The sequence below is a fragment of the Bactrocera dorsalis genome, chromosome 6, assembly GCF_023373825.1.
Source record: "Bactrocera dorsalis isolate Fly_Bdor chromosome 6, ASM2337382v1, whole genome shotgun sequence".
NCBI classification, from domain to species: domain Eukaryota; kingdom Metazoa; phylum Arthropoda; class Insecta; order Diptera; family Tephritidae; genus Bactrocera; species Bactrocera dorsalis.
Window position 1 is genome coordinate 29,070,856 of NC_064308.1, and position 25,618 is coordinate 29,096,473.

Here is a 25,618-nt window from a genome sequence, read left to right on the forward strand (position 1 = left end):
CACTCACACTTTTTGTTAAAAATAAAAATGCACTAGATTCAATACAATCGTTATAATGGTTTTATTTTATGCGAAATGCACTTAAAAATTGTTATAACAAAATGTTTTTAACTGAACTGAATTATTACAGATTGAAATAGTTTAAAAACGTTAAATACATATTACATATGCATATATAAAATGATAAAGGTTGAAAACAACAGGTTTTAAAAAACGTTAAATATACATATATGTATGTATACAGTCGGGTAACTAGCGAAAAGAACCGGGATGCTGCCAAAGCGGAGATGTTGGTCGCTACTCATTTAGCCATTATGGTTTTCTTTTAATTTTGTGACTGAGTCTCTTTTCGTTTTTTTTCCAAGCAACGAGACTTGAAGAAACGGCCTTTGGCGAGCTTGATACTTTTTTGAATTTGGTGAATATACTCCGATTCGGTGAAACCTTCAACTTTCACACATTCTACAAAAAAAGTTGAAAGAGTATGTTTATAAATTTGAAGCTATGTCCTTCAATGTTAAAAACATGAAAAACTTACCAAATAGTAACGCATTAAAGTGCGTAAATTCCTTCAAAGATTTTTTACCCTTCACACCAAAGTAATTGTATTCCAGCAACAATTCAACTGCTATAATTTTATGCAGTGACTTTTCAATTGCATTGTGGCCTAGCAGGTCTTGTAAAGGGTGATTTTTTAAGAGCTTGATAACTTTTTTTTAAAAAAAAACGCATAAAATTTGCAAAATCTCATCGGTTCTTTATTTGAAACGTTAGACTGGTTCATGACATTTACTTTTTGAAGATAATTTCATTTAAATGTTGACCGCGGCTGCGTCTTAGGTGGTCCATTCGGAAAGTCCAATTTTGGGCAACTTTTTCGAGCATTTCGGCCGGAATAGCCCGAATTTCTTCGGAAATGTTGTCTTCCAAAGCTGGAATAGTTGCTGGCTTATTTCTGTAGACTTTAGACTTGACGTAGCCCCACAAAAAATAGTCTAAAGGCGTTAAATCGCATGATCTTGGTGGCCAACTTACGGGTCCATTTCTTGAGATGAATTGTTGTCCGAAGTTTTCCCTCAAAATGGCCATAGAATCGCGAGCTGTGTGGCATGTAGCGCCATCTTGTTGAAACCACATGTCAACCAAGTTCAGTTCTTCCATTTTTGGCAACAAAAAGTTTGTTAGCATCGAACGATAGCGATCGCCATTCACCGTAACGTTGCGTCCAACAGCATCTTTGAAAAAATACGGTCCAATGATTCCACCAGCGTACAAACCACACCAAACAGTGCATTTTTCGGGATGCATGGGCAGTTCTTGAACTGCTTCTGGTTGCTCTTCACCCCAAATGCGGCAATTTTGCTTATTTACGTAGCCATTCAACCAGAAATGAGCCTCATCGCTGAACAAAATTTGTCGATAAAACACATTTCGAACCGAACACTGATTTTGGTAATAAAATTCAATGATTTGCAAGCGTTGCTCGTTAGTAAGTCTATTCATGATGAAATGTCAAAGCATACTGAGCATCTTTCTCTTTGACACCATGTCTGAAATCCCACGTGATCTGTCAAATACTAATCCATGAAAATCCTAACCTCAAAAAAATCACCCGTTATTATAGGCATCTGCAATAAAAAATTTTGATTTTTGAATTAAAATGTGACACTAAAGTGTAGTATTTTTAAATAAACTCACATATTTTTCCTTGTTTCCTTCCAATTCTGTGTCAAGATCTTTTAATGCTTCATCCGTTTTTAATGGAAATTTATTGGTAGATTTGCGCCTGCAACTCATTGCATTTATGAGAGCATTATTTGTTGACTGCACGGTGGTTAATTTTCGCAATAGCTCATTTGTGGTGTCAACTTGTTTCGTCAATTTCTCTATATGTTGTTGCATTTCGTCAACTTTTTTTTCTAGATTGGCGATTTTGCATGAACAAGAATCTGAAAACATAAGTTAAACATATCATGTAGTGAAATATCTACTTTTCGCATGAAAAGAACTTACTTTCGTTTTCGTAATTTTCCACAACCGATTTCACGCTAAAAGACTTCAGCCCGTGGTAACTCATCTTATAGGTCCTTGCTGTGAATAATCGGTAAAAATACAAATTGATTATTGTAAGGCAGGCACATTAATTTGTATAAAATAAGTTGGACATCATAGATTTGCTCCGCTTCTTCGGTGTCAATGTTAGCTATGAAAACGCCCAGATCTTCCATCGATTTCAATGGTTCCGTAAATAGATTACAGCAGTTTTTCAAAACTTTGCCATGCATATAAACCTTGTCATCTTTCTTCGATAATCCTATAATTTGTATTGCCATACCTGCTTTGAGGTAGCAAAAATTATCCGGTAATTTATCGCTGATATTAAAATCGTTTCCATAAAATCGAATAACCTTTCCACATCTATTGACTTTTGGACCCACATATCTGTCTTTTAAAAACACGTTTTCATATTGGTATCTGTTATTTATTTGTTGTAATGTTTCTCGGGGTCTTTTGACGAATCGCTTTAGGGTTTGCAAGAAATTTTCGAAAGCATATGCTGAGAATGAATTAAGAAAACCGCACGATTGAACGGAATCCACCAAATGCAGCACTGAATGTACATTGTAACTGACTTTTTCTTCTCCATAAAAGGTTGGGAAAAGGTGCACGAAGTAATTAAGCATTTGCTTTATTTCTTCTAAATTGTTTTGATAGGTTTTTTGTGACGAAAGCAATGCGTATGCACAGTGCAACAAAGAAAAGTGATAATAAATACCGTCAGATACAATGTCTTTCAAAGCAACAATTCCCGTGTAAAGTACAAACTGTCGGAACTCTATTGCTTTCCATCTTGCAATTTCATCTAAGTTTCGTGGTTTTCGGGCAAATTCACTGGGTATGTAAGGTATGTACGAAATCAAAGTTTTCGACAGCATATTTTTCTGTTGCTTTGTCAACTGATATCCTACATTCGGACCATTAATTAGACATTTTAGCATTTTTCTAACAACTCCAAGATCTAAAAGGTGCATTGGTTCAACAGGAAAAGCGGAGACCATTCCCACACCCATTTCTTCGAGACACGATTTTTCCATTTTTTTATGATGGCCCACGCTATTTCTTGCAGCAAAGTCATCGTCAGTTCGAAGATTTTCCGTCAATGTGCTGTAAGTTATTGTATTATTTATTTTTTTACCCACTTGTGTGCACTTGCTGCATCCTTGAAAAGAGGTGTGACCCACTGTTTGACAGATAAATGCTCTTGCTGGGGCATCGCAAATAAAGCATCGCACTTTCACTTTGATTCTTCTGCCATTGACTTCCATTCCGTATTGCGTTAACGTTTTTAGCTCATAAGCAAAATCGTGTAAATAATTATTCACGTCTGCCGGTTTCTGTTTGCCTTCAAAAACACCAATTAACATCACCTTCGTATTTCTTTTTGGATGCAATTTTGCCAATATAGGCCACAAGCTTACATTTGAGCTTTTGTACAAAGGTAAGCCGTCAATACCGACATCGATTTCAAATTTATCAACGTCGCTCAACGTTATCGCGATACTCCTCAGTTGCTTTTCTAGGCCTATGTGCAAATAATTTCCTGGCGCAACAGTTCTCAACCTGCAGGTCGCTTGCCGTAAAACTCCTTTCGAAGATGTTGGTACAGAAATATTCTCCGACTGCAATATTTTTAACAAATCATCGAAGCAGCTCCTTGTGACTTTATGACGCGCAGTCCACATTTTCAATTTTTCAATTAATTTGTCACAATTCGTTTTTTGTGAACTTTCTTCTTTTTCAATAAATTCAACTTCAGCATCAATATTGTCAAAACTACAATTCATCGCATCCTCTTCAGAATTATTTTCAGCCATTCCGTAAAATTCACTACAATTCACCGCATCCTCTTCAGAATAATCTTCAGCCATTCCGTAAAATTCACTTTCTTCATTTTTAATTAATCTTCTCATATGTCTTTTCGAGAACATTCTTTTATTTTTTATACTAAGTTTAAACACAAAAATAAACAAAATTTTTAATTAAAATAGCAGCTCACCTGATCACGACCAACTTTTTGCTTGATGATTTGACGAAATAATGAAAAAATTTACTTATAAATTTTATTCCATCAATTTCTATTTGTCGTTTTTCACGTACTTACTTGACTTGTAAATATGAACACAGTAGAATTTAGCCGCATAGCTTACTTTTATGCATTACCTGGAATCGAAGAATTCTACATAGAATTTTCACCGAAGTATTCTTCAAAGAAAAATGTAAGCGGGGAACCATTATTCCGCATAGCTTACTTTTATGCATTACCTGGAATCGAAGAATTCTACATAGAATTTTCACCGAAGTATTCTTCAAAGAAAAATGTAAGCGGGGAACCATTATTCCGCATAGCTTACTTTTATGCATTACCTGCTATCGAAGAATTCTACATAGAATTTTCTTCGAAGTATTCTTCAAAGAAAAATGTAAGCGGGGAAACATTATTCCGCATAGCTTACTTTTATGCATTACCTGGTATCGAAGAATTCTAGATAGAATTTTTTTCGAAGTATTCTTCAAAGAAAAATGTAAGCGGGGAAACATTATTCCGCATAGCTTACTTTTATGCATTACCTGGTATCGAAGAATTCTACATAGAATTTTCTTCGAAGCATTCTTCAAAGAAAAATGTAAGCGCGGAAACATTATTCCGCATAGCTTACTTCTATGCATTACCTGGTATCGAAGAATTGTACATAAAATTTTCTTCGAAGCATTCTTCAAAGAAAAATGTAAGCAGTGAACCATTATCCCGCTGGGATATTGAACACGTATTGAATCTCTGAGTTCATTTTGAGAAACTAGCTTTGGTGTAGATTCACCCTTCCATAAACATCATTTGAGTAAAACGTGATATTTTGTAGACTGTAAGTATAGATTCCTCCACGTTTGATTTTAGGTAAAACCTTAAAACTTTCCACATCATTTTTGCATATTTTCGGTAGCTAGTGGGGGCTGAGTGTGTTCACAAAAAAGTGCACAGAACCCTAATAATGTTTGTAAGAAACACATTTTATTGTTTACCAGCCTGTAATTGATAAAAATCAAAGGTATGCATTAAGCATAAAACAATGGAACATTCAATGCTTTCATGAATAAATTTGTAATCTAGGTATTTAAAAACATTAAAATTTGCTAATATCTATTTTTTTTTTTGTTTTTTAGAGCTGTGTAATTTCAATTTTGAAATGGGACTTGAGATACAAATCATTTTCTGAAAAAAATCCAGTAAGCCTTTTTCAGCTTCATGTGAATAACACATGAAAATGTACTTTTATCTCTGGCGATGTGCATCTCATTTGAATTATTGCCTTATTGTGCGGGATGGAATTTATGCGTGATAAAATGTTTTAAATTTTACGAGTATATTGTAAGTACTTATTAGTGGCGCGGTCTTATACTGGAAGTGCATACGTATTTTCACGTATTTTGGAAACGAGGAGAACCAAAAGAAATAATATTTAATTTTCCTCTTTAACGCAAGTGATTCGGCAAATTAATTTAATGAAGTTATTTTGATAAGACACGAATGACTGAAATCCCAGATTTGTAAGAATAATATTGACTATTAAGTTTTGCGTTTTTCTTTACTCGCGGTCAAATGCGAGAAAACACTTATACCATTGTGGTTCAAATTTTTATGATCATTTCTAAGTACTGACGTTTATTCTGCATAAAGTATGAACAGAAGCGTAAATTATTAGGGGAAGAAAATTCCAGATAATTATATTTTCAGAATTCAATCATAAAGGGGAGCTTTGTGAGTTGTACCCTTGTGTTAGTAGGTACAACAAAAAAACACAAACCAGCAAATGAGATTACTACTGTTTTTGTAAAATGTATTTAAAATTTAGTACCTCAAGTAAATATTATTTATTATTTTATAATAGTTCAGACTTTTTTATGTGCCGTCATATATTTGCATTAATGCTAATTCAAAAATTATTTAAGAATGAGCTGCAGTCGAAAATTGTACAGTTTACCAATCTCAGCGCAAGGAAAATTACGATTATTTGCTTATCCTCAAACAGTCACCAAATTAATATTAGTGCAAAACGTTAACAAGGTTTTAGCTTTAACACACTTTTACATTAGGTAAACGGTCAAAATCTTAGTGCTTAGTTCTGCTATTTATATATACATATGTATGTACAATTGTTACAACTTTTCTCTCGCTATCAAAAAATGATTGTTTAATACTATGCTTTTCCTTTTTAGGGAGGCCGCAACATTTAATATTGTTACTCAACTAAACAAGCTTTGAATTTGGTAGAATCCTGCATTTATTGACGGTGGTTTCAGCTGTACAGCATTTAACATGGATACCAAGAAGGATATAACGACATCGCAAGCAAGTGGCACTACATTGCGACGTCCGATTCAAATTGTGAAAAAACGCTCTGGTCCGTTAGATGATGCACTAAAAGAGCTATATCAGGAGCTAAGTGATGCACCCGCTACGATTGACACGACAGCGTCGACGGCAACACAAGCGGCTTTTACAGTTTGGCAACCAGCTTCAAGAGATACCAGTTTGAAATTTCCCTCATTCACAGTGACCGCAGCATCACCACAATCAGCACGTCGTCGTCCAACAATCAAAGAGAAAGAGAAAAAACGGGAACGTTGGTTACTTACACGTAAAACTTGGAAATATATGACTGATGCTGGACGTAAGCTTATACCGGAAGGAGCACAAAACTGTAAAGAAGATATAGCTAAAATTGAAGCAAATTTTCAACAGATTTGTTCCAACGAACCCCGTTTTATATTGTGGCGTCGGAAGTCTTCTTATCCAGGAGCCGTGCGAAATTCGAAACAACGTTTGAAACATTTATTGCAACATACGGGGCAAAAGGGACCAAATATGATAGAAGCAATAGAACAGGAAGAAGCACACAATGCTGATCAAGTAATCGATCTTTTGCAGTCTTTTTTAAAGCTTGACGAAATGTGTAAAACTACGACATTACTCAGCTCAAAAACTGTGCGGCCAGATCAGACAGCTTCGCCAAGTGCGCGTCGTCCTGATAGCGTCCGGAAGTCAGCGACTAACAACGGCAATATAACTTCACGTGGTGCTAATTTTTTTGCACTACAACTTCCTAACGATTTACAACAACTAAATGAAATCGATCAACTGCTTGAACGATTACGAAGAATTTCTCGTAGTGCGAGAGTAAATGAATTCACAATACCACCAAATGATATTACTCCAGCTATTCTTGAGGATAAGGTTTTACTTAAACAAATATATAATTCTCTTAAAAAACAACAGTTACATCGTGTTTTGAGTGCACATTCCACACCGTCATTAAAGGGTACACGACCGAAAATAAGGCATTCATCATCATTGTCTAGTTTACAGAATTTTGGTGATAACGTTAATAGAGTTGTTAAGTTTGGAGGTAGTACTAAAGATCATGATTTGAATTTAGAACCTTCCAATCAAGAAACTATCATTCAATTGAGAAAATCCACTACAAAACTAACGGTACCATCAGCGAAAATAACTGGAGCAGTATCAAAAAATCAACTTTTTTCAATCCCAAAGAACACTAATATCAAACCTATGCCTCCTACACCAGCGCCTGGCACACGTGAGCCACCAAATACACTCAATCTACCAGCTTTAAACAAAAACAGCACAAACAACATACCTTTAAGACAAGTGAAACAGCCTCAGGCTGTGAAGTATTTTAATTCTTGTGGAACTCAAACTAACTTTGTCCCTTTGCAAGAAATTAAACGTTTAGCAGAGGAATATAAGAATCTGAAACAGGAAGAGGCTTCATTGAAGGCCTTATTAAGTTGCACGCCTAGCGCCACTGATGATGAGACGGAGAAAGGCGCCAGTTCTACAACAACGACAAGCCCTCACCACCATCATCGTCGTAAGAGTTCAATAGATAATGAAGATATTTCACAATCCGTGAGTGATACGATTAAACGATATTTGCGTATGGCCCGAAAGAAGAGCGTCAATGATGATAACTCTAATCGATTTAAGCGTGTTAATTACGATCGTAATTTACGCAATATAAAAGCGAAGGGCGAAATTAATCCACCTGGTATGGATGAAGACAATTCGAAAGCTGTGCAAACATTGGACGCATGGCCCGTGATTTGTTTAGACTTTATACGTGGCAAAGAAACATATAGTATCTTAGAGGCAGCTCATGCCGAATGGCAGCGGGAACTAGATGAACGTATTCAAAAAAAGCTGGAATACGACCAAAGGATCTGTGATTTAAACAATGCCACATTAATACCGGCTTTATCGAGTTGTGGTTCCTCATCTGCACCGACATCGCCAACATCTCCTGTAACTTTCAGTGGAACTAGACACAATTTAGAGACTCGTCAAGCGAACCATGGAATTGGAAGCAGCATAGGAAGCCTTCGTAACGTTGGATCACAGTTTTTATCAAATCTATGGCACGGGACTACTAGTAGTGTGGCAGCAACTCCTGATGATGAAGATACTGGCAACAGTAGTGCTGCAAGAAATGTTCCAAATCATTCTAGCAGCTTTTTAAAATTTCATCGAAGTTCAAAACACGACCACAGTCCAATAACGAATGACTGTAAGTACAGATATAGCGATGTATATATGTATGTAAATATATTAAAAAATAATTAACATTACTATGTCAAACCTTCCATATTTTTTTTGGACCATTTTATATTTGCGAGGTAAAAAATACGTTAAAAGCCTTCTATCGTAGAATGGGCGCCCTCTCCAACTTAACTAAATAGATAAAATAACTCGATTGAATCTAGTTTTCTTCATATTCCTTGAGTAAAGATTAAATTACATTAAAAACAGTACGAAAATATGGTTGCATCACTTAATTGTCTTAATTCTATAATTATGCTATTCTTAGGTGTGATACATGTACGAAATATTGGGTTGCCAAAAAAGTCTTGCGGTATTTTCGCTAGTTGGCGCTGAAAGCGCGTAGTTCTAGTTTTATTCGTCGCATCGGGTCATGCTATACCTTTCTGTAAAGCTCATTTCACGCGCTAACACGTGTTTGATTGATTGTCGTTTCTTTTAAGTCGTTCGTGAGTTATAGCGTCGCAAACATGGAGCAAAATAAAGAGAAAATACGGCATATTTTACAGTACTACCACGATAAAGGCAAAAATGCATCTCAAGCCGCCAATAAAATTTGTGCAGTTTATGGACCCGATACAATTTACATTTCCACCGCACAACGATGGTTTCAACGCTTTCGTTCTGGTGTAGAGGTGGTCGAAGATGCGCCACGCTCCGGATGGACTGTCGTCGAAAATTGCGCTAAAATCGCTGAATTGGTCGAAAGAGACCGGCATAGTAGTCATCAAACCGTTATAAACCATTTGAAGAAGCTTGGAGTCACTAAGAACCTTGATGTATAGGTGCCACACGAATTGATTCAATAAAAATACCGCAAGACTTTTTTGACAACCAATATAACAACTTAGTTTTAATTTTCTAATTTGCTTAACTTATTGAACCTGGAGTATAGGTATAAGTTTTAACACAAAAAATATATAAAAAAAATATATATGAAATCCTAAACAGGGTATATTAAGTTGGTCACGATGTTTGTAACACGCGAAAACATGTATGTATGTCATTGATCAGCGAGACGAGATGAGTCGATTTAGCTATGTCTGTCCGTCTGTATATACGCGGTTTGAGCGGCCAGAGTTTTTGACACATTGATTTAGAATTTTTCTTACGTCTCTTTATCCCCAAAAAGCTGCACATTTGTTGGAACCGCTGATATCGGACTAATAAATCATATCGCATAAAAACGTACGATCAGTTCGATGTAACCGAAGTCAACATTTTTTATTGGTTTTTGTTTGTTTAGTACAAGTCGGTATAGTCCCCGAGATAATAGCTCAGATCTGACAGCTATAGCTCATAACTGTCATAAAAACTGATCGACTAAAATCAAGCTTTCTAATTGCCATTTCACATATCACAGACCTTACATTCATATGGTGTTACAAACTATCGTTATGTGAATATTTTTATATTATGTGCAACATGTTGCCAGATTAAAAGAGATAAATCTTTAACACTCGATATCTAAGCACTTCGGACAAATGAATAGATCGATTGCGCGGCCATAATACGTCGCCCTTAGTGTAAATGGCATAGACTGGTCTTAATTATTTTTGGTATTTGTGTTAAATAAATTTTGATAAATTTTTTTAATGTTCTTGTTATAAATTTACAATGATAACTAATCAAAATTTTTTATAATTTTAGTTACTCTAATCGATTAAAGTTAACAGAATTTTCTATGTTTGCTATATGTACATATGTATGTATGTACATTGATATTGTATGGGGTGATGCTCGGTTAATACAAATGTATGTATGAATGTCGTATTTACAATCAAGCAAATGTACAATACTAATAAAAAATTGCGTTTAGTCTAGCTATTGTGGTACTGACATTCACGTTTTCAGTGCACATATTTATTCACTTCCTCTTTTGTTTCGTTTGAATTTCAATAGAAACTTGTTTAAATAAAGTTTGAAAAACTGCTATCCAGCTATAGTCAGAACATACATAGGTAAACAAAGTGAAAATCTACTAGGGCGAAAAAAACTTATAACAGAAAAATATTCAAATCTTCAAACTTTGTTGTTCAAATAAATTTACTAAGCACTTATTAGTTTTGACGGTCACTTAAAGCACATGCAGAAAGAAAAAATGGCTAAAAAGTATCTAAACATCCCATATCAATTTATTACGTATGAATTCTTGTATGTGCTCACATACATACATACATATATACATATTTAAATGAGTATGCCAAATCAATAAGCAAATGTGTGCATACGAATCTTGTATGGAATAAAGGCATAAGTATATATTTGAATGATTTAGTAATGTCCAATAGGCCGGCGATCGGCAAAGGTATGCAAATTTAAAAAGTAGGGGCAACTAATGAAAGAAGAGCAATACGTAAACAAATTCTTTTTGGCATCAATAGCAATGTACACTAAGGTTAATACGCCAGGGACGACTACACGTGCATATTATCACATATACACATGCACTTGAATCTCATCAGCTGAGGATTATTAACATAGTAAAATAATTCACATAAGCATTCTGCGAAATGTAAGTAACAAAGTTTCGACCCAGAAGTTATATATAATTATAAATTAATATAATAAAAAATTAATTAATTATTAATGTAATTAATTTTTTTCTTTATTTGAAGCAATGAACTCAAAAGAAAATAATTTTTATATATATTACTTGTACATAAGTGCATTTATAGTATATGAATACACTTATGTATGAATATTCGCTGTTTATATCTAGTTGTAATAGCCAATAAACTGAAAACTACTTAAATTAGTTCGATTTGGAAAACCTTAAGTGGTATATTCAAAAAAAAACGGCTTTAAAATAATTCAACACTGTAGAGGTGAGATATAGTCACAAACATGAAAACTTTAAATAAGTTTTTTTGTCCTGTAAATTGTTTTATTTGAAAGTTAAAGTATTGCAACATTAAATAAGGTTTCGACTTGACATGACAGAAATTTGAAAATGTGTTGTCTAGTTCCGCCGAAGTTCATTCCGGTGCCCATCACTAATCCGTAGAGATTAATCTAAAATCAATCAGCACAAACAGTTGGTTCTATTAATAAATCATATAGAGCTTCATCGAAGCTTTTATCCAGAACTAAGCGTTAATTTTTTATAAAAAATAGTAATTAAAAAAATCCATTGATCAGGCACTACTTTTTAATTTTCTCCAAATGCTGCATAAATTGCATTGAAATCTATAGATTGGTTTTAGAGCTACTGTGGTCATCAGTTCAAAAGCATTATTAAAAAAAACGCATTTTAAGTTTTACTCTAACGTTCCAGAGCGCCTGAAAACTCCTTCCTAATTATCAAATAACTCCAAAAGTATTTGTCAGATTTACTTCAAATTTTCAGAATCCTGAAATTAATTGGCATAGTTAGCATGATGTATACTTGTAATATGCGTAAGCATGGGAATGCACAGCTAAACAAAGGTTATACTCACCTAGAGGTTAAAAGGGTTAAGTGACGACTCTCACATTAGAATTGTATTTAAATTAATTATTAGGGGTTAGTAGGAAGTAAAAAAAGACTTTCAATTACTGAAAGTGATAATGATAAATATTTACATAAATTTATAAATTATTATCTTTATATTTATCTTAAGTGGGGGATGTCACCTTTCCACTATTCCTAAATTTTATTTTTAGTATTTAAAGCTGTTTTGATATTGAGTTCTCTAAAGGCAGACTTATGCCCGGTTTCACAGTCCATACTTATGTTGTGCTTAAGATAAAACAGGAAAATAGTGTTTTACAGTTCATACTTAGGTTATGCTTAAGCACTGAAAATTGGAGTCTTATACTATGTTCAGACCGACACTTAATCACACGATTTCGGCTGTTGAATGGATTATCCCACTAATCTTAAAAATTTATCAAGATTTCGCCATACAAAAATGACAGTTCCAAATCACTTCATTGAAATGATTTGAAACTGATCCACGCAAAATCTTTCTGTGCGACTCTGATTTTGCGCCATCTACTTGTCAGGATTGGAAATCTATTACATTATCACAGCTGATTTAGACACTACAAAGGGGAAAAAATGTAAACAAACAAATTTCTTTAAAGCAATGAATCTAATTTCACCTGAAAATCGACTTAACAAATGAAAAAATGCATCCGCTATTTCTATTATATGGAAAATATTTGAAAAAAGACGGCTTTTATTACAAAATACTATATGACAATGTTTTCTTTTGATAAATATTAAGCGATGTGACTTCATGAATGACAATAACAGCTGTTTTTTGATCTCTCTAACGGCAGTGAGAACGCTGTTGGGTTATGAAATGATTAAATGTAATCTAATCTTTGAAATTTTCGGTCTGAACATAATATTAAGCAATGCTTAAATAACAGCTGATTTTTGTTTTGAATTTGCTTTGAAATTTCAGCGACATCTTTCGTAGCGTAGGGCAAGTGTCCGTTCGCTTGCACTCAATAACAGCTTATACTTTTCCTTCAGTTCCAATGGGTGCTCCGACTCGCTAGTGATGAAATTTGGGGTTCTTTTGTTGTTTTCATCCATTTTTGATATAATTTTCCTCGCAAATTTATGTATTGTCTGTTATAATTTAAATATTTCAAACATATTTTTATGAATGACATTTGTATAACATATGTTGCCCACAACGTTGCCATATATCATAATAAAATTTTATAGAAATTAAGCATTCACTGTGAAACGCAAACGACTGCTCAGTTTGCAACAATGCTTAGCTAAGATTTTATTTAGGCACAACTTAAGTATGGACTGTGAAACCGGGCATTACTGTTACAAATTACGTGTTCACTACTTATTTCTTCAACAGAATGATGAGTTTATAAAAACAACTTCATTTAAGCGTTTCACAACAAAAGTGTGTCACTTATTTTAGATTCCATTCCAATATATATTTTTAATATTGATGTTACTTATTAAATTCTCCTGAATTTGAATTAAAATATCCTATTTTAAGTGCATCAAAATGCAAGTCCAAAATATGTTTAGTGCAAAAATGAACATAAATTTAAATAAAAAAAACAATTTGATTTTGCCAACTATCGATAATGCACCGACCCATGCAGCGGGGGAAACGGTTTTTAACACTCGTGGAATTGAACATCTTGAGTGATTTGCCTATGACTCGATTTCAATGTCATTGAGTATTTACGGCGAAATCTTTCCGCTAAATTTTTTTCCTGTTCCAGGAAAAATTACATCTCTAAACTCCTAAAAAATGCCCTTTTATCTGAATGCGACAAAATTGACCAGTATGCTCTAAAGAAATTGGTGATGTTTGTTCTAACAAATGTATGACTTACACTTTAGAAAGAGAACAATATGCAGTATCTACTAGAAAAGTTTTTTGCACATACTATGTATATGCAGTCTGTTAAGTAAGAGCGTGGTCGACTTTACCTTACCGACAGTTAATGAAAGATTTTGCTCTAATTCCTTCGCGAGCCCATAGAGGGAAGCCCTTGTCCTTGATGCGTTGTCAACAAAGGTTCAGTTGCCGTTGCTCTTTTGAAAGAGAACCACGTTAAACGCCATGAGTGCTAAGTACGCGTCGCGCTACGAAGCTATGTTCCTTTGTATCCACCCGAATGGTCCCAAAATGTCGCAATCAGCGGCTGCTAAATATATGAGAAAGTCGAAGGTATTTGTACAGAAGTGGATACAGCGATATATAGTGGCTAAAAATGTCGATGATTTACCGGAACGTGGTTCGATAGGAAAAGTGAACAAAAAAGATGAAAAAAGAATAGTGTATCGGTTTTCGCGGAATCCTGCGCAACACAATGAAGAAGCCTCTGTTGACTGAAAAACTTGTGGCAAAGCGACTCGCTTGGGCGCATGAGAATATTGATAGAGATTTTGAAAATGTCATTTTTACTGATGAATGTTTCATATGGGCACGTTCTGTCCTCACGCGAGCCTGGTCAACTTCCACCAATAGACTTGTTCAGCGGACAGTAAAACATGAAATAAAGGTGCATCTTTGGCGCTGCTTCTCAAAGCAGGGATTCGGCATTTTGTACCTCTTCACTGACAACCTAAATGCCGAGAAAATTATAAAAATCTACAAAAAGGCTTTACTGCTATCTGCCAAACGATGGTTCATCAGAAAAAATTAATGTTGGATTCTGCAGGAGGACAACGATCCTAAACACCGCAACCAGCTCTGTACTCAGTGGAAAACTCAATCTGGCATCGTTACATTGGATTAGCCGTCGCAATCGCCCGATGCAAACCTTATTAAAAATGTGCGGGAATATATAATATTAAACAGAATCTTCGTGGAAGACGCACATACACTTTGAAGCAGTTGTCTTACGAAATTTGTCGGATCTGGAGGTCCTTGCTACTAGAATACGCCGTCAAATTAGTAGAAAGCATGCCTCCGAGAGTGGTGGTGACTGGACATGAAAGTTTCATAATTTTTTTTTTTTTGTAAATTAACACGACCACGCTCTTACTTAACAGACTGTATATATTTTGTGTACACATATACGGAAATATATATTTTTTTCAAGTCAAAACTAATTGTGGAATATAATTGCCTTATCTCACTAACTCTGAAAATGTGGAAATGGGAAAACCCGGTTTATAACCACTGTCCACTTTTCATACAATGGTTATGTTGAAAACTACTGAAATTTCGATAAATATAGCGGTATCGAAACTGGACAATGGGCGTGGCACTGCTCCGCTTTAAGTAAAAATCCATATTTCAGTACCTAGTTTTACCAAATTAATATTACTTTGACATTCCTATATTATGCTGTGAAAATTGGCGAAATAGAACAACAATCACTCCTACTTCTCATATAATAAAATTTTAATTTCAATATGATTCTTGATATACTGAAGACATGGTCTAGTGCCTGTGGCTGATTTTTCTGATATTACAGAACACTTGTGTCAAATATGAAAACATTAGATCAATACTTCTCCAAGCCCCAATATACCTAATATAATGATTTTCGAACTTCCGGTTGGTTTTGTATTGCATATTCCGGGTACTATGTAAGATATATTAAAAAATTGCATCTCAATCTAATAAAAATATGTCCTCACACCTAAAACGGATAAAAGCGGATCACTACTGGCTCATATCTCATGCAAGGATTTTAAATTTCTGGTTGCCTTTATTCCGCATATATCGGTAAATTTTTGAGATACCTTAGCAAAGTTAAGTGAAAGCATAATATTGGGTAGTCGAAAAAGTTTTTTCGTGGTCAATAGATGTCGTTGCAGTCGTATATCTCCAGTGCTACCAATCGCATTGTGTCATACCATACAGTGTTGGAAAGGTGAGATTTTAAGCTTTATTTACTAAAAAAATTAAATTCGGAGAAGTTGAAAAAAAGTTACAGCTGTTCAAAAATGAGTGAAAAAATGAAGAAATTCGCTATATTTTAAAATCTATAAAATATATATATTAAAGAAAGTCGTCTTAGTTACACCATTTATGTATAACTAAGAACGGCTGAACCGATTTGGCTGAAAAACGGTGGGTGGTAGCTTAGAATCAGGGTATTGACATAGGACCATTTATCCTTTATGTTAAAATTCAATACACTTCATAAATACAAAAATTATATTTCAAATTATAAGCATTTCTTCAAAATTCATGTTCGTAAGAATCATTTGAATATTTATTTTTTTTTCAACAAAAACTCAGGAACGGCTGCAACGATTTCGCTGAAAAAGTGTGGAGTGGTAGCTTAGACTCAAGGTATTGGCATAGGACCTTTTATCCTTTATGTTAAAACTCAATACAATTCATAAATTCAAAAATTATATTTCAAATCATAAGCATTTGTTTATATTTGTAAAAATCATTTGAATCATTTCTTCAAAGAAAAAAAAATAATAATAACAATAATAAAAACAATAAAAATCACATTTCTTTATACAAAAAAGAAAGTCGTGTTAGTTACACCATTTACAACTCAAGAACGACTGAACCGATTTGCGTGAAAATTGGTGGAAAACGAGCGTACAATTTCAAACTGACCCTTCCTTAAAAATTATAAAATCGCTAAATATTGGAAATGGTAGAATAGAACTGCAACAAAATACAAAGTACAATGGATTAAGACTGGCTCAGTAATCATTCGATGAATATTATAACACGTGCATCCCAAAAGACCGATTCAATAACCCAGTCGATTTGTCTGTCTTTCCACGCTTGAGAACCGTTTCATAATATGCAGTCCACTAGGCTGACTGTCGATTGGACTCGGTTGATTTCCCTGGTGCACACCTCTAATTCAACAGTATTTTCCTCCACAAAGCAATGCTTTATTAACACACGAAGGGCTTTTTGATTAATTTTTTGTAAACTAACACAAGTTGCTTCTCCAAAAATGCTATATCTCCTTAACTTACAGTTATAATCTGACTAAAAGGAATCATATATCAATAGTACTTTTTCGTATCAGCCACAGTAAAACGTGGACGGGTTCTCTAGTTTTTTATAAAAAAAGAGGAGAATGCCACGCAGTCCTCCAATGAAATTTGTGAAGTTTACGGAGACGATGTTGTATCACTTCGTGTAGCACAACAATGGTTCGCTCGCTCCGTTTTAGAAATTTCAATGTGAAAGACTTACACTGATGAAATAATGTCTCTAGCGGCAATATGGCAAAAAGTGGTCGATCAAAATGTTAGTTTTCTCGTTCATTATAAATATAAAAAAAATAAGTTGAAGTTTAATTAGAAATACGAAAAGGCTTTTTCGACAACCCAATATTATGTTTTATAGTTTAATGCAAAAATTTATCAACGAAACGTTACCATATAAAACATATAATAATTTTCGTTATATTGGCAGGCTTTTTGCCGGATATTTCGATCAATGTGTATTTGGGGAAATATACTTGTGTACGAGTAACGCAACCAGTCCAAATCTTCTCTCACTAGAATACTTCTGACATCACTTCTCCGACTTTCAATCTTACCTTAACTCAATTGTGTTGAATTTAGCCTTTCCGTGCTTATTTTAAACTATTTACTTCAATTTGTTCAATCATCTTAATAAATACAAATAATACCAAATTTTAAAACAAATACATATATGCAACAAAAATATATACATATGTACTGCGGGTTCCATTGAACTTTTGCATAAAGTTTCTCCGTTCCAAATTTATTATTGAAGTGCCTTTCCATAGGTCTAAGGAATCATGTCTCTGTAGAAATGACACAGAATAATTTTGCTAAGAATAATTAAAAAAATGACTGCCTGTCGAATTATTTCTGAATTCTAGTCCCGTCATTGTTAGAAACAGATTCTGGTAAATATATGTACATATACATTAGACTGTGCCAAATAAATAAAATATTTTTTTTCGGTCCCATATCAAAATTTCGTTGAGAGTCACGAAAAAAAAATTTTCTCAAAATTTGAGCCCTTTATCTTCATTTTTCAGTTAGCGCTCGCAAAAATAAGAATTTTCGTCACAAATGTTTTTCTTCATTAATTTTTTGGTTATAGATAATTTAAAATACCAAATATAAAAAAAACCCTTGGTATGGTTTTGTAGGAAATTAAATTCTCTACAAAAATGATCCTTTCTCGAATTTATAGAATCAACACCGTTTTTTTTATTGCTCATTCAATTACAATTTGTTCTATGATTTTTATTTTCAATTATTGATAAACACTTATTAAACTTCTTTCCAACGAAAAAACAAACTAAATCAATTTTTCTAGGAATGTTTATGATCTAAACAAGTAGTTTTTATACTTTAATAAATCTGAATACTCTTAAGGTGTTAATATTTTTTATTTTTGAAATAATGAATTTTATGCTAATTTTATCTTTTTTTGCTGTTGTCCTTATTATTGTGTCAAAGCTTAGTAAAATTACTGTTTAGAGTCAGAATTCCACAAATCTTCGATTTTATGAAAAGTCATTGGTATGTTAATAGAAATAGATAGTTACTACAAATAAAATATCTTAAAGAAATGATGAGCTATTATGTTTTATTATTTTTATTCACATCTTTTATTAATTGTTAAGATCTTACATCTTATTTCTAAAAGATCTTATATCCTCTGACATAAAATTATCATGATAAACATATTTTTGATCTTATAATAAAAGAGGCTGATAAGATCTTTACTCGAATGACTTTAAAGTCAATTATGAAATCCAAGTAAACATATTACTCACATAGATTTCGTTTATTACAATTGGGATATTTTTTGCGATGTTCAGCAAAAACTTGTAATAAAAATTGCTTCTGTTCTTCATCACAAGCGAGACTATCATTATATTTATCAATTAACGCTACAGCTCTTTCGGCAATATCATTTACGACTTTAATTGATCGAACAGTTTCTAAAGAAGCCTGTTACCCATCATCGAATTCCCATTGATCTACAGGTTAATCTAGAAAACTTGTAGATAAACCGAAATTCTCAAACAAAATCATCGATTTTTGAGTAATAAAATCACTAATATCTTTTGAGCCAAATTATTTTAAATCGTCTTGATTTGTTATTGCTTGAACCATTTTTGTCTTGATGGTCGATGGGATTCTTTCATCGAAGAATGATAATGCCACAAGATCCTACGACAAGTACCAGAGATGTCTAAGAAATTTAGTTGATGCAGCTTCGGAAAATTTCACGTTTATGCGTTTAAATTCTAATAAACTATTCAAGAACATAAAATCCTGATACGGAGCATAGATACTGATTGGTGCATTATACCAGCCTTTGATATAAACATCGACAATAAAAATACAAATTTCTGTTAGTTTGGGAAGCTCGACTGTAGCAAGCTTAAATTGACTTTTAAATAAATAAATTTTTAAGCAGTAAATTGCTTTTGATAGCCATCGAGCATGATGGACGGATTACTTTGATCGATCGGTTGATGATATTTGTGGTATAAAAATAAAATGACATTTCGTTTTTTAAGGTTACCTTCATTTGATATTGAATAAATTCCAAAATATCTTGTTTTTTTCACACAAAATTTGCTTGCTTTTTTCTATGAGGTAATTTTGCAGTTGTACACTGGCGGGGTTATAAAACTGCCGTTTCAAGTTACAAGCTCTATACCAGAATCCTTTGACGTATAAAAAGGTCCAAAAAAGATATATCTTATAAATTTTACATCATAAATAATTTATAAGTCCGCGAGACTTATAAATAAAAATTGTAAAAAGATTAATCTTTTTGTCTTCATTATATTTGTTAATAAAATTATTTTTATCTTTTACTGTACCATATAACAATCAATTAAAGTATAAAAACTACTTGTTTAGATCATAAACATTCCTAGAAAAATTGATTTAGTTTGTTTTTTCGTTGGAAAGAAGTTTAATAAGTGTTTATCAATAATTGAAAATAAAATCATAGAACAAATTGTAATTGAATGAGCAATAAAAAAAAACGGTGTTGATTCTATAAATTCGAGAAAGGATCATTTTTGTAGAGAATTTAGTTTCCTACAAAACCAAAGGGTTTTTTTATATTTGGTATTTTAAATTATCTATAATAAAAAAATGAATGAAGAAAAACGTTTTGTTACGAAAATTCTTATTTCTGCGAGCGCTAACTGAAAAATGAAGATCAAGGGCTCAAATTTTGACAAAAATTTTTTTTTCGTTACTCTCAACGAAATTTTGATATGGGACCGAAAAAAAATATTTTATTTATTTGGCACAGTCTTATGGCTCTCAAGGGAGCAAAGAGCCACTGCTAAAATATAGTGGTACTTTGCCCAGCCCGACAGTTGAATACACAGTAATACAGAAGAAGATAGGAATCACTTCCGGTTTCTGTTGGGAAATTCATCAAATGAGCTCGATTGGAATTTTGTAACACGGCATTGTCATAACGTAAAGCGTTCTTGAAGAAATGATCCTATTCAATTTAATTAAAACTCACCAGACAACAGAAATATCAGAAAAATACGTACTTAATTTTACTAATATATCTTAGCGCCACTACTTTCTGTATAAATTCGCTCGCAGTATTTGATCGTATTCGGCCCATATTCGGTCTGAGATGGCTCCAAGATTTATTGTCCGATTTAGACTGTTATAAAATATAACTGAGTCTCTATGTTAAGTTTTATCCCAATATACATAAATAAAATTCTTAATTTATGCTTCAAAATCTATGTCGTCGCCCTTAAATTAATCCCCCTTGACCCCAATACACTTGTGACAGCATTTTATCTAATCCTCAAAACAATTGTTAAAGTCAATTTCCGGAATAGCCCTCAATGGGCGTACCGATTCACGTTGAATGTCGTCAATCGACTTAAAGCGGTCCTCGGAGCGGTCGTTTGAGATTGTTGAATAGCTAGAAGTCACATGGAGGTATATCATGCGGCATGATATTGGTTGAAAATTTGGCGAAAAACTGACGAAGAATCAAACAAGAGTTGTCGGCCTATGAGGTTGTTAGCATAGATCCAAGACTCGTCGCTACTAATATAGTACGTTTTATGACATCCCGTCGGAAAGCATTGTTTCACATTTGCGCGACGCTGTTTTTCCAAAAATTTAGTGCTTACGCTTTTCTTAGGGCCAAATGATCTTTCGAAACGGTTATCACTGATGCTTCCGATATTTCGACGATACCAGTAAGATCTCTGACTATTGATCGTCTCAAGCAACTTTACCTTTATTTCACTCACATTTTAGCATTTAGTTACCATACAAACAGACCGATCAAATTCAAGTTGTTATTTCTTGGTTTTTTGGATTTGTGACTTAAAAAGTAAGCGCATATTCAGTATTGGAAATATATGCAGTGAAGGGACGCTTTCGACTACTATGGTTTCTGTTGAATATTAAGCTGACTTTGAAAACGTCAATTGCAATCCGTAATATTTGTTACATTGCATAATCTTTTACAACGTATAAACGTGGTAATCTTTGCGCATTGAGAAAATACAAATATACAAAAAAGATGGCTTTCCAACTCGTGACCACGCCAGGTATATCTGGTCGCGTGAAAAACATAGCATTTCCAAATTTATGCCACACACTATGCGACTATCCTTGTGTCCTGTGGATTGTCATCTCAAATGCAATTTTTACAGGAAACGGAATACGTTTGAACTGAAATCGAACTCAAAGGAATTCGTAGAATCAAGCACTGCGAAACATGATTACTACAGATCCAACTTTGAGACGCAAATGATGCGGTGGCATGCCAAGCCTCTTCAAAGAATTGAGAAATTCCACTGGATTACTCACGGCGTCATCTTCATTGTCAAGACGATCGATCGATTTGTATGAGCGCACGGTTCCTGGAATTTGACTTTGAATCTTCCAGGTTAAATCAACAACATCGGTATTTTTGGCAGCAACATTGCGCGTGCAATGCGCGTGGAGGATGGAGTCGTGTGCAGAAGTTCACGCAAGTGAGGAAAGTTCTCTGATCGCCATTCACTTGGGAGTGGCCAGCAACGATTCTTTTACATATGACTCAAGCAGCTCACGACTTCCGGTCTTTGACCAAGTATCCTCTGGGTAGCCCAAGAACATCCGTTTGACGGCGAGCTAAAGTGAGAAGGCGAAATATCCCCTACTTAGGGTTGTGCGCTGGGTTTGGGACCGCCACGTAAAAAAACACCCCCAATGAAAAAGCAAACACAGCCTCGGATGAGAGACCCCCCTTTTGATGCCCATGGCAAACGAAATAAGGACTATGATTTGAGGGCATGCACCTGGAATGTCCGGTCCCTTAATTGGAAAGGTGCCGCTGCCCAGCTGGTAGATGTCCTCGTAAAGATAAAGGCTGACATCACCGCCGTCCAAGAAATGCGATGGACGGGACAAGGACAGAGACGAGTAGGTCCTTGTGACATTTACTACAGTGGCCATATAAAGGAGCGCAAGTTTCGTGTTGGATTCGTGGTGGGAGAGAGACTCCGTCGCCGGGTACTATCATTCACTCCGGAGAATGAACGTCTAGCCACAATCCGCATCAAAGCGAGGTTCTTCAACATATCGCTGATTTGCGCCCACGCCCCGACGGAAGAGAAGGACGATGTGACCAAAGATGCCTTTTATGAGTGCTTGGAGTGCACTTATGAGAGATGCCCCCGCCACGATGTCAAAATCGTGCTTGGCGACTTCAACGCCAGGGTGGGCAAAGAAGGTATCTTTGGCACTACGGTCGGTAAATTCAGCCTCCACGAGGAAGCATCCCCAAATGGGTTGAGGCTGATCGACTTCGCCGGGGCCCGAAATATGGTTATCTGTAGTACTAGATTCCAGCATAAGAAGATACATCAAGCTACCTGGCTGTCTCCGGATCGAAAAACCACCAACCAGATCGATCATGTTGTGATAGACGGAAGACACGTCTCCAGTGTTTTAGATGTGCGTGCGCTCCGAGGTCCTAACATCGACTCGGACCACTATATTGTTGCAGCCAAAATTCGCACTCGCCTCTGCACAGCAAAAAACGCACGCCGAACAAACACAAGGAAGGTTCGACGTCGAGAAGCTGCAATTACAACAGACAGCCGAAAGATTTTCCACTCGGCTTGCACTCCTGCTCTCTGAGAGCACTCGTCAACAACTCGGTATAAGGGAACTGTGGGACAGCATTTCAAACTCCTTACGTACAGCTGCAACTGAAACCATTGGTTTTCGGAAAGTGCAAAAGAACAGCTGGTACGACGAGGAGTGCCGTGTCGCAGCGGAGAGAAAACAGGCTGCCTACCTCGCAACGTTACGATCGACCACAACACGTGCGGGATGGGATAGATACCGAGAGTTGAAGAGGGAAGCGAGACGCCTTTGCAGACAGAAGAAGAAAGAGGCCGAAATGCGTGAGTACGAACAGCTTGATAAGCTGGCCGACAGGGGTAATGCTCGAAAATTCTACGAAAAAATGCGGCGGCTTAGAGAAGGTTTCAAGACCGGAGCATACTCCTGTAGAACCCCCAAAGGTGATCTAGCCACCGATGCCCAGAGCATACTTAGACTATGGAGGGAACACTTCTCCAGCCTGCTGAATGACAGTGAACACATAACACCAGGCGAAGGCGAACCCGATTCCCCAATCGATGACGATGGAGCAGACGTTCCATTACCCGGCCATGAAGAAGTTCGAATAGCAGTTGCCCGCCTGAAGAACAGCAAAGCGGCCGACGGATTGCCGGCCGAGCTATTCAAACACGGCGGGGAAGAAGTGATATGGAGCATGCATCAGCTTCTTTGCAAAATATGGTCGGATGAAAGCATGCCCAACGATTGGAATTTAAGTGTGCTGTGCCCAATCCATAAAAAAGGAGACCCCACGATCTGCGCCAACTACCGTGGGATAAGGCTCCTCAACATCGCGTACAAGGTTCTATCGAGCGTATTGTGTGAAAGATTAAAGCCCACCGTCAACAAACTGATGGGACCTTACCATTGTGGCTTCAGACCTGGTAAATCAACAACCGACGAGATATTCACCATGCGTCAAATCTTGGAAAAGACCCGTGAAAGAAGAATCGACACTCACCTCCTTTTCGTCGATTTTAAAGCTGCTTACGACAGCACGAAAAGGAGCTGCCTTTATGCCGCAATGTCTGAATTTGGTATCCCCGCAAAACTAATACGGCTGTGTAAACTGACATTGAGCGGGACCAAAAGCTCCGTCAGGATCGGGAAGGACCTCTCCGAGCCGTTCGATACCAAACGAGGTTTCAGACAAGGCGACTCCCTATCGTGCGGCTTTTTCAATCTGCTGCTGGATAAAATTATTAGAGCTGCCGAACTGAATCGAGCAGGTACAATCTTTTATAAGAGTGTACAGCTGCTGGCGTATGCCGATGATATTGATATCATCGGCCTCAACACCCGCGCCAGACTGAACAAGGAAGCAACGCAAATGGGTCTGGCAGTGAACGAGGGCAAGACGAAATATCTCCTGTCATCAAACAAATAGTCGTCGCACTCGCGACTTGGCACTCACGTCACTGTTGACAGTCATAACTTTGAAGTTGTAGATAATTTCGTCTATCTTGGAACCAGCGTAAACACCACCAACAATGTCAGCCTAGAAATCCAACGCAGGATAACTCTTGCTAACAGGTGCTACTTCGGACTGAGTAGGCAATTGAAAAGTAAAGTCCTCTCTCGACGAACAAAAACCAAACTCTATAAGTCGCTCATAATCCCCGTCCTGCTATATGGTGCAGAGGCTTGGACGATGACAACAACCGATGAGTCGACGTTGCGAGTTTTCGAGAGAAAAGTTCTGCGAAAGATTTATGGTCCTTTGCGCGTTGGCCACGGCGAATATCGCATTCGATGGAACGATGAGCTGTACGAGATATACGACGACATTGACATAGTTCGGCGAATTAAAAGACAGCGGCTACGCTGGCTAGGTCATGTTGTCCGGATGGATGAAAACACTCCAGCTCTGAAAGTATTCGACGCAGTAGCCGCCGCGGGAAGCAGAGGAAGAGGAAGACCTCCACTCCGGTGGAAGGATCAAGTGGAGAAGGACCTGGCTTCGCTTGGAATATCCAATTGGCGCCACGTAGCGAAGAGAAGAAACGACTGGCGCGCTGTTGTTGACTCGGCTATAATCGCGTAAGCGGTGTCTACGACAGTAAAGAAGAAGAAGAAGAACATTGCGCGTGCACTTAAGGATTTGTCCATTCGTGATTAGTTCATCTTTCGTGAATTGATAAACGGCGAATGGAATTGATATTAAACCACCGGAAGTATCAACCGGAATTGCCCCATTTCCAAATCTTTGCGAATACGACATAAAATGTCTTCGGCAATGTCATTTTTGTTAGTATCCCATAATTGACGCGGGTTTGAAAGCTGATATGGCAAAATGATCACCGCGAAAAGTGTGCGACCTTCATTTGATTTCGAAGTAGCTGTCGCATCGTACATCGTTTGATTCCAGTGATTATCATGTTCCCGCAATTGTAATTGCTGGCTTGCTTCTCCAAAACTTG

General features: G+C 35.9%; 3 protein-coding genes across 17 annotated transcripts in view; 1 reads left to right on the forward strand and 2 right to left on the reverse strand.

The window, feature by feature from the left end:
• The window catches only part of LOC125779722 (uncharacterized), a 33,592-nt gene extending 27,703 nt beyond the window's left edge, over nucleotides 1-5,889 (reverse strand). The window contains exons 1-4 of the mRNA XM_049460995.1: nucleotides 4,732-5,889; nucleotides 2,579-4,527; nucleotides 2,014-2,091; nucleotides 1,699-1,949 (exon numbers count right to left, since the gene is read on the reverse strand). Of these exons, the coding sequence (XP_049316952.1) occupies nucleotides 1,699-1,949; nucleotides 2,014-2,091; nucleotides 2,579-3,989 (1,740 nt within the window). The 5' untranslated portion in view covers nucleotides 3,990-4,527; nucleotides 4,732-5,889. The remainder of the gene's footprint in view (nucleotides 1-1,698; nucleotides 1,950-2,013; nucleotides 2,092-2,578; nucleotides 4,528-4,731) is intronic.
• Nucleotides 1-25,618, reverse strand: part of LOC125779273 (uncharacterized) — an 854,525-nt gene that overhangs the window by 670,466 nt on the left and 158,441 nt on the right. The window contains exon 2 of one of the 3 annotated variants that reach the window (XM_049460382.1): nucleotides 24,996-25,117. The exons of the other annotated variants lie outside the window; for them this stretch is intronic. The gene's annotated coding sequence lies outside the window, so the exon portion shown is untranslated. Of the gene's footprint in view, nucleotides 1-24,995; nucleotides 25,118-25,618 lie in introns of those variants that run through there. 3 annotated transcript variants of the gene reach the window in all.
• The window catches only part of LOC105224703 (uncharacterized), an 88,777-nt gene that overhangs the window by 6,416 nt on the left and 56,743 nt on the right, over nucleotides 1-25,618 (forward strand). For all 13 annotated transcript variants that reach the window (XR_007423218.1, XR_007423217.1, XM_049460103.1 and 10 more), the window contains one exon: nucleotides 6,274-8,642. Coding sequence is in view for 11 of the 13 variants with exons in the window: in XM_049460103.1 (XP_049316060.1) it covers nucleotides 6,374-8,642 (2,269 nt within the window). In the remaining 2 variants the exon portion in view is untranslated. The remainder of the gene's footprint in view (nucleotides 1-6,273; nucleotides 8,643-25,618) is intronic.